At 40.2% G+C, this 9,310-nt stretch overlaps 1 protein-coding gene across 1 annotated transcript in view; it reads right to left on the reverse strand.

Moving 5' to 3' along the window:
• Window positions 1–9,310, reverse strand: part of COIL (coilin) — a 27,104-nt gene that overhangs the window by 12,800 nt on the left and 4,994 nt on the right. Inside the window, exons 2-6 of the mRNA XM_019636578.1 lie at window positions 6,579–7,680; window positions 6,368–6,454; window positions 5,916–5,963; window positions 3,967–4,036; window positions 1,192–1,280 (exon numbers count right to left, since the gene is read on the reverse strand). Of these exons, the coding sequence (XP_019492123.1) occupies window positions 1,192–1,280; window positions 3,967–4,036; window positions 5,916–5,963; window positions 6,368–6,454; window positions 6,579–7,680 (1,396 nt within the window). The remainder of the gene's footprint in view (window positions 1–1,191; window positions 1,281–3,966; window positions 4,037–5,915; window positions 5,964–6,367; window positions 6,455–6,578; window positions 7,681–9,310) is intronic.

A 9,310-nucleotide genomic window follows, 5' to 3' on the forward strand; every position in this document is an offset into this window, starting at 1 on the left:
GCCAGTGAAGCAACGTCCTCCACAACTAGACTGAAGAACAAGAGGATAGCAACTTGTCTGTTCCCCTTCCCCCAATTCCCCAATAAAAAAAATTAAAAAAAAAAAAAAAGGCATAACCTGCGAGGTTGGATTTTCTAACATAGTTTACAAGACTATATTTCAACAAAAAAGTGGGGCTGAATATAGCACAAACAAAGAAGTACAGGAGACTGGGCCCAATCTGCTGATCCTACCACAGACCCTAAAAATGTGTTTTTTGGAATAAATCCCTAAGAGTATCATCTATTTTAGAGACAAAGCAAAACACAGCCTGGCTGAGGTTTGTACGTTTCCTACATAAAATGTGAGTTTGCAATACTGAAACTTAAGAGGATGATCATATCAATAACATTTCAAGTATAAACACCTTAAGAGAAAGCACTTTCTTAAATATAAATTCTGTTTACTGTAACGCTAGCATAGCCTAATGAGCCAGCCACTGCCAGCAACTGTGGAAATCTGGCTGCAGAAGCTCTGAGCCATATGGTTCCTAACGTGTCAATTTAAGGATTTCAACAAAATCAGAAGACAGAATCATCATTTTTGTGTCATTCTTCAAAACTATTTTGTGGTTATAAATCAGAATCATGGTTAACATCTGAGGGGCAGTAGTGGTTGCAAGGAGACATGACAGAGATTTCTGGAAGGGGCTGTTCCTGATCTGGGTGCTGGTTACATAAGTGAGTTCATTTCTGAAAAATCTTTCAAGTTATATACTTATAGATATTGGGTTGTCGGAAAAGTCATGACGCATTGTTTGCAATGAAAACCAGGAAAAATACATCATGACTTTTCCAACAACCCAATAGTTTCCTGAAATGCATGCATCAATAAAAACCTTTGACAATATGCTAGTCTTTGCTAATGAAACCTTTATATAGCCATTTTATGCCAACTTTATACTCTTAAAAAGGAGTATGTTATCTGTGTATCTTGTCATGTAGGCTCTTTGAGGTCCAAGATGGTGCCCTAACTTGGTTCCCGGCATTGATGTTGCCACCCTGCAGGCTGGACAGACATCCCCCAGGCCCAGATCCTTTATGATTTTCATATAGGCAGTTCAGGAAGCTGCAGTGTCACCCTCCAGACCACCAGTAACCAATGGAGAGAGAATGGATAACCAAGAAATCCCAAGAAGAGAAGCGTGCCTACCCTTTTCTCCTGTGTCACAGCATACTCCACGACCTCAGTTCCATTTTCATTGTGATAAACCAAATCAAATTTCCCAGGTTCTTTCACAGCTGAAATCAGACAGCAGGGAGGAGAGACAGTAAGTCATTTCCCAGTAGTGAAAACGTTCCTCTACAGGGAATTTATATCATTAGAAAACCAACTACAAATTGTCCACTGATGTGAAGGCTAGGTACACACATGAAAGCATGGAGTGCTCAGTGACAGGAGACCCTGAGAAAACCCTGCACCAGCAGACAGGGGCTTCTTGGCCATTTACTAATCAGAGACAATCTTTCCTTCATCAAAAACAAATGAGCTTGATACACTATCACTAGTACTCCCAGAAAAGAACGTACAACCACAAGATAATCTCAAAAGGTAACTGATAGGTTTCAACAAGGGGAGGTAATCTGAATTCTGCAAAATTCTTATATCATGATCTGTCCTCAGAAATTACGCACGCTCACTACTAGGTAATACGGCAGCCTTCACTTTACATGGTAGTGTAGGGCCACAAAAATGACCATGCAGGCTGAAATCACACAAAACAATCTTAATAATCAATGGGAAAAATGATGATTGCTTCACAATCTTTAAAAAATTTTGTCAGGGCGGCCAATTGGCTCAGGTGGTTAGAGCGCAGGCTCATAACACCAAGACTGTTGGCTCAATTCCCACAAGGGCCACTGAGCTGCGCCCTCCACAACTAGATTGAAACAACTACTTGATTTGGAGCTGATGGGTCCTGGAAAAACACACTGTTCCCCAATAAAGTTTAAAATAAATAAATAAGCTTTAAAAAAAATTTTGTCAAAACAAAAACTTTACTGTATAGGGAAATGGAAATGAAAAAAAGTAAAACTAATATTTATGTAGCATACTATAAAACATTAGAAACACTGAGATTTAGCGTCTTCTATGTCTTTGTAAGACACTTATCAAGGGTGTTTTGAACAGTACTTGCCTTGTCAGGCAGCAGTGATACTGAGAATCTTCCCTATGCCTCGCAGAATCGTCATACTCATTTCTAAGTCTGAAATAGCTCTGAAAGTTTCTGTTTCTTTTTCACAATTCTCGGAAAGTTTTTGCAGATGTCATCTTCATTTTCTGGGACATCTTCATTCCTTTCGTCACAACTACTTTCCTCATCTATGTCAACAAGTTCATGTAAACCTCAGTGTCAACATTTCCAGTTAGCTATTTTTTTAATTTCACTTCAACTTGATTTGGATGTCAATTTTTTGTTTCTCTGTTGTGCTTTCCATCTTTGTTGGCCAATTTCCTATTTCAATTATCCATTTTTGTAAAAATGGGTTTATCACTGAGAGACAAGGAAGCTGTGTGTACGGGAACCGAATCACAGAAGTACAGTGACCAATCACCAAGAGACTTGGAAAGAAGTGGTGTGATTGGTCACTGATCATGATGGGCATCTGTTATTATGTAATGATTTGTGGACTGAAGAGCTGGCAGGACTTTATGCAATTACTCACAGTTAACAGTTAACATGCCCAATGTCATTGGAGGACTGGTGTTACTTAACTAAACCGTGATAACTGAAGTTCATGTATATCAGAACCATGCAAAGCAAGGACTACCTGCATTTCTATTAGAAAACAGATAAAGCCGTTTATGATGCCCCAAAGAAAAATTCTAATTACATGTCATCACTGCCAATCACCTGACAAGCAGTGCTCAGGCTATGTCCATGGAATTTGACCATGGACAAACTTCTCTGTCCACCATTCCTAAGAAGGGAGATTTCTTCCAATGAAACCTAATCAGAAAAAAGCTGGGAAACCAGTGTAGGTTACATGTACTCATTTACTTAATAACATAAAGAGGTTTTATTGAAAAACCCTTTTGGCTAACTTCTGTGTACTGGAGTTTTGATTCTTTTACTCACTACCTTACTTAAAGACAAACAGAAACTAATTAATTGCCTTAGGGTCTGCTAAAGAAAAAGGGATCTCCCCTGCTCTCTGGCCAAGGACCCTTATGACACAAACCAAGTTAAGCCATATACAGTGAAAGCCAGGATTTCAGGACCAATAATGGGTGGGATAAATCACGGATCAAGCAGAATGTGTGGGAGTGCGTACACATGAATACTTCAGACATTTCATTTTGATGTAACACACAAAAATATGTTCGTTTGTCAATCTTTTGAAATAGAACTACGTAGATCTTATGAGTCCATCGACTAGAGTTGTCTTTCTTTTATAAAACATATCCTTAACGTACGTCTGCAATTGGCACAATTTCCAGTTTTGAGGGTTTTTTAAAGTTTTGCTAGAATGCAAAAACTAGCCAGGCAATCTAAGTGCAAAATCTTCCCAGATTTTTACCAAACTCCTCCCAATCTCTGACAGCTGACCCACTGACACATAACTCAACAGTAACTTTTTTAGTAACACTCTTAAGTCAGCATTCAACTTGGGTTTCATAGAAATAATTCTTTTTGCAATCAGTTTTCATCGGTTTGTGTAACTTTTATGAAGTTACATAATTACAGTAATAAGAACAACTTGTCTAACAGCTTTGGGAACAAATCCAACAACTCTTAGCAGACATACAACTCCATAGCAGGAACACAGGCCCTCCGGGCTGCTGTGTGATGACAGAGGTAGCGGAGAACGCCGGCTAACCATGGAGGCCAGTGAAGACAGCAGCTCCTGTGTACGCAAACTATTTAGAAACCAATGCAGATATGAAGAGTCTAAAAATTTTCAAATTCTTTTCTAGAAGACTCACCAGGTAAAGATGAAAGAATTTCTATATCTACTTGCTGGGTCTCTGGATTGTGGCTTAATATTTTTCCTTCCTTTCAAAAATAAAAGTCCAAGTCAAAAATCAACATGTGAAACATTATGAATACACTAAAACCAGTGAATGAATTGCACACTTTAAAATGGTTAAAATGGTGAATTTTATGTTATGTGAATTTTATCTCAATAAAAAAATTTTTGAAATATGTCAGCATATAGTGGAAATGAAACTCCCACACACCAAGCCAGTATCTCCCCTGGTTTAAATTACCCAAAGGTCAGGTACCACAAAACTAGGAACAGCCCCTACAGCCCAAAGCCAGCTCATTATTCAAACTAGCCAATCCTACACTGTCTCCCCCGCCCCGCCTTGCCTAACCCCAGGAGGCCCCAGTAAAGGCTCTGGCCTAGGCTTTCTCCTCACCCCTGCTTCGGCCTCCTGACCACGCCCTCGGGCTTTCCCCTGCAGCCCCTCCTCTACAGGAATGTAGGTAATTAATTCCTCTTTCAATAGCATTGGCTATTCTATGTCCATCATATCCATAAATTAATCCCATGGGAACAAATATGACAGGATCAGGGGCTGAAGAGACCACATTCTTTGAAGAGAGATTTGACTTCTGAAGACAAACTTAATGAATAAAAGCCAATGATCTAGCAGGGTAATAGTACTTCCAGTCAAAGCAAAAAGGTGGGGCCGACTTTCTCTCTCAAAATGGTTTTGAAAGCCAATTTCAAAAAATGTGCTAAAACTACCAGGAAATAAAGTAAGCGAATAGCTTTCCAAGGTAATAACTGTGATGACCAACATCCATTTAATGGGAATTTTTAAAAATTCATATCAGAATCACAATTTGTAGAGGTCTTGGTGGGATGTATAAATTCTATATTTATTCCCATTCCCTCATATATCCCAAAATTTAATTAGTGATTTATGGTAGGGTGACAAAACTCCCTGGTTTGCCCGACAGTTCCTTTTACATTTCCTTCCAGTATAATGATCAACATAATATTAATTCTTTTCACTCACAAGTATCCTGATTTAGATGATAAATTATATGGTCACCTATATTAAGGGGCTAAGATGAAAAATATGATAAAACACCAATTACCCAGAACTAACCCACCTAATCCGTTCGTGCACTGATTCTTCTTCTAGTCTGCTTTTGAGGAAAGGTTCTTACCAAGATTTCAAGTCTTCCAAGGTATCAGCTCAGATTAAATCCTCTTTCCTTTTATTTTATATTTAACACTATATTAACATGACCAATTATTACCTTTAAAATTGACTTACAGTCTATACATTACATCAAAATATGAAAGTATACATTTTAATAAGATTTTCAACAAAATTTTGAATGGGTGAAAAGAGAAGGAAACATGTGACTTTGTAATCCCATTGATTGAGTCAAGCTCTTACTGAACTGTGATAAAGCTTATATGCCAATATGATGACCCATATAGATATTAAGTGAGTAAATACCAAGAATAATATTAGTGATTTATCTGGGGTTAACTGATAATGCAAAAGAACCCATATTAGACCATAATAACCAGCAGTAATTCACATTTATATAAAATGTTCTTATGATGAAAATAATTAAATTTTCAGGCTAAGAGCTATTTATTATTTTCTTTCAAAGCTTAGGATCATGGGGGAGAGGTAGTCAAATAAGTTTGTGTGTCTAAGTTGATTACAAAAACGAAATTTAAATTCGTCATTCTCATTCTATAGTCTTCCCAAGTGTAAGGGAAATAACACTGGGAGACTTCACAATAATGCTATTTATAGCAAGTTTACATTTGGTAATGTTTTCATTTTCTACTTTACGGCATTATTTACTCAAAAAACTCTACATTGTCCATATAACAGTATTAAATATGACTTTAGCGTCTTTAATACACTGACAATTATTTTGAAATAAAAAGCCTTACCTTGTAGTCAGAGACATCAGGAGAATAATCGGATGTTAGTTCCAAAAGCTAAAAAAGAAGAAAAAGTCCACAAATACACAAACCCTGTGGCTCCTATCCCCACCTCTAAGAAAACATGCAGAGCCTAACCATGAACCTGTGGCAATACAGGGGTTCCAGTGGAAAAGGTTTCTTTGTTTTTGTTTGGGCGGCGGGGGGGGGGTTATGTACAGTGTTATTTTATTGTGCACTTGCTATGTTCCAGACACCAGGCTAAGCCATTTTTATTCATACAGAAAACAATTACTGGGCACCTACTACATGCTAGGCATTAAAACACGGAAGATATGATCCAGAAAGGGTGTGTGTGTGTGTGTGTGTGTGTGTGTGTGTGTGTGTGTGTGTGTGTGTACTGCTAATAAGTTTATCTGGAGAGGGAATAATCTTTTTGCTGTAGTTGTTTTAAAATATACCTTAAATGCAATCCTTTCTCCAATTTGGGGGGCAGCTGCTAACAGCGGTAACAGGCTGTAGTCCTTCTTGTGTGTCTCTACTGTATTCTGAAAAACAGTATGGAGTCATGTGACTTTGTTACTGGTGAGAAAATGTGAGTTGATGACACCAACTCCAGACATGCTATGTGGGGAAAGGGGAAACCGTAAGCTCACAGTAAAGACTACTTGCCTGGATGATAGTAGACGAGTTTGTTATCATTTCATTTAAATGCTGCTGCTTCAGATATTCAGGGTTCCTATTTAAAATGTAGGGAAGAGCAAGCCCTCGTCCTCGACCTCTCCCCCGCATGCCCCGACCCCTAGCCCCCTTCCAAGAAAGAAGGTCCTCTCCTCTACCGAAACCTCTTCCCAAACTGGTGGGGAGAGTCACGCTGGGAGGAGGACCAGGGGCCTGTCTGCCACCATTTGAGTCAGAGTGCTTCCATCCAATAGCATTTGGAGTCTTTGATGATGGTCCTGGACCGAGACAACCTTTTCCTGCAAAGAGGCCCGCCGTCTTTAAGAAACCTGCAGGCCGCTCCACAGCGCTCTTGGACACTCTGCATCCGTCATCTGACTCTGAACTAGAGTCTGAACTAGATGATGTTCTGCTTGCCTTGTCCTTGATGGGGGTGGAGTTAAAGCCAGTTTTTGTAGCCATTTTGTTTGCAATTGTGTTTTTTACAGAGGGTCCTTCCTTTGATAATGCAGCTGATATTTTCTCTGAGGAATTTCTGACCTCCAAGATGACATTGCTGACACCGTCGCTGGTGGACCCATGATAAGATTCAGACTCTGAGGAGGAACTGGGACTATCTTGTGTATGCATGTCCATACCACCTTTCCTTTTGGCTTTCACAAGGCTGTTTCTAGCAGGACCTTTTGAAGGACCACACTTCTGGACGGTCCACTCTTTCCCTGTCTGTGCTTTAGAGGCCTTGGAATTCTTCGTCTGTTTTTTATATTGACATTTCTCCTTTTTCTTTGGTGATTTCCTTTTGGTCTCTTCGCCGTCATCATCTACTACACCACAGGTGGCTTTGTTTTTCCTCTTGTTTTTTTTCCTCGCACTCTGATCTGTGGCAGCTTTTGGTTCTTGATCCAAGATATTTTCATGGTTGTTCTCTTGCCTCTTCAAGTGCTTCTTTGAATTTCTGTAATCTAGTTCAGCTTCTTCATCCTCTTCTAACTTAAATGACCGCTTCTTTGCTTTTCTAGGTAAGAAATGAGGACCGTCACCATTACTGACTATTACAGGATGCTCGGCGCTTCCTCTCTCTTCTAATTTAACTCTATCAAAAGAATAAGAAAGAAAACTAGAGTGAGTAATGATGTCTCCAGGTCATAGTTATATATATCGAGGTGACTGCAAGCTGTCATTGCCATCAGTCAGTGAAAAAATGTCAACTCATTGAAGGACCAAAGACTCTTTTTGACAAAATGGCATCACTTACGGTCAACTTTCAAATGACTGGTTTTATTTATTGAATACCTACTGCATCCCAAACATTTTCTATACATTTTCTCTAATCTAAACACAATCATGAAGTAGATATCTCTTTTTTTTTTTTTAGATTTTTTTGGGGGGTTGGGGGAGGGAAACAGTGTTGGGGAATTGGGGAAGGGGACCAGCCAAGTTGTTGTTCTTCAATCTTCATTGTGGAGGGCTCCAGTCGCCATCTGGCTTCCCATCAGCAGCTCATGGCCTCTAAGCTCAAGGTGCTGTGTCAATCTTAGTTGCTGGTGGGCGTAGCCACCATCCCACGTGGGAGTCGAACCAGCAGCCTTGTTGTTAAGAGCGCACGCCCTATCCACTGAGCCATCCGGGCAGCAGCTCAGCTCAAGGTGTCGAGTTCAGTCTTAGTTGCTGGTGGGCATAGCCACCATCCCAGGCAGGAGTCGAACCCAGCAGCCTTGTTGTTAAGAGCGCACGCTCTATCCACTGAGCCATCCGGGCAGCAGCTCGGCTCAAGGTGCCAAGTTCAGTCTTAGTTGCAGGTAGGTGTAGCCCACCATCTAACAGGCAATCTTGTTACACCAGCTGAGCCATCCTGCCACCTGTTGGGGGCTCAGCAACAGCTCAGCTCAGGTACAGTGTCACTGGCCCATGTGGCAATCGAATCGGCGGCCTTGTTGCTCAGAGCTTGTGCTCTTAAGCCAACTCTTGACCAACTGAGCCACTCGGCTGGCCCGGTATCTCTCATTTTAAAACAAATCACAAAATTACGGCTCAGACAAGAACCTGTCCAAGATTCATAGCTAATAAGCAGCAGAAATGAGATTCAAACCTCAGTTTGTCTAAGTTCACAGTCTTTCCACTCTATTATGTAGCCAACCCCAAACAGCAAAAATGTCAACTGTCCTTTTTTTGTTTTTAAATGTGGGCTGTTTTTTTTTTAAAAAAACAAACAAACAGATTTTATATTTATTTAGTTTAAATTTAGGAAAATACTGAACAATTTATGTTCTCTGGCATAGTGACAGACATTGTAAAATTCCACATTTTGCGAGTATTAATTTTATGTGTCAACTTGATTGGGCTATGGGGTGCCCAGGTATTTGGTAAAACACTGTTTTGGGTATATCCATGAGGGTGCTTCTGGATGAGATTAACATTTGAATCAGTAGGCTGAGCAAAGCAGATGCCTTTCTCAAAGTGAGTGGGCCTCACCCAAACTGTTGACGGCCTGAACAGAATAAAAGGCTGAGCAAGGTAGAATTCGCCCTCTGTGCCTACCTATGGAGCAGGAACATGGGTCTTCTCCTGCCTGAGGACTCAGACTAGGACTGGAACTTACATTACCAATTCTCCTGGTTCTCAGACTTTTGAACTTGGACTAGAACCATGTCATTAGATCTCCTAAGTCTCTAGCTTGCCAGCTGTGTATCTTGGGACCTCTCAGCCTCCATCATCTCATGAGA

Source organism: Hipposideros armiger, unplaced genomic scaffold, assembly GCF_001890085.2.
Source record: "Hipposideros armiger isolate ML-2016 unplaced genomic scaffold, ASM189008v1 scaffold_29, whole genome shotgun sequence".
Taxonomy (NCBI): Eukaryota; Metazoa; Chordata; class Mammalia; order Chiroptera; family Hipposideridae; genus Hipposideros; species Hipposideros armiger.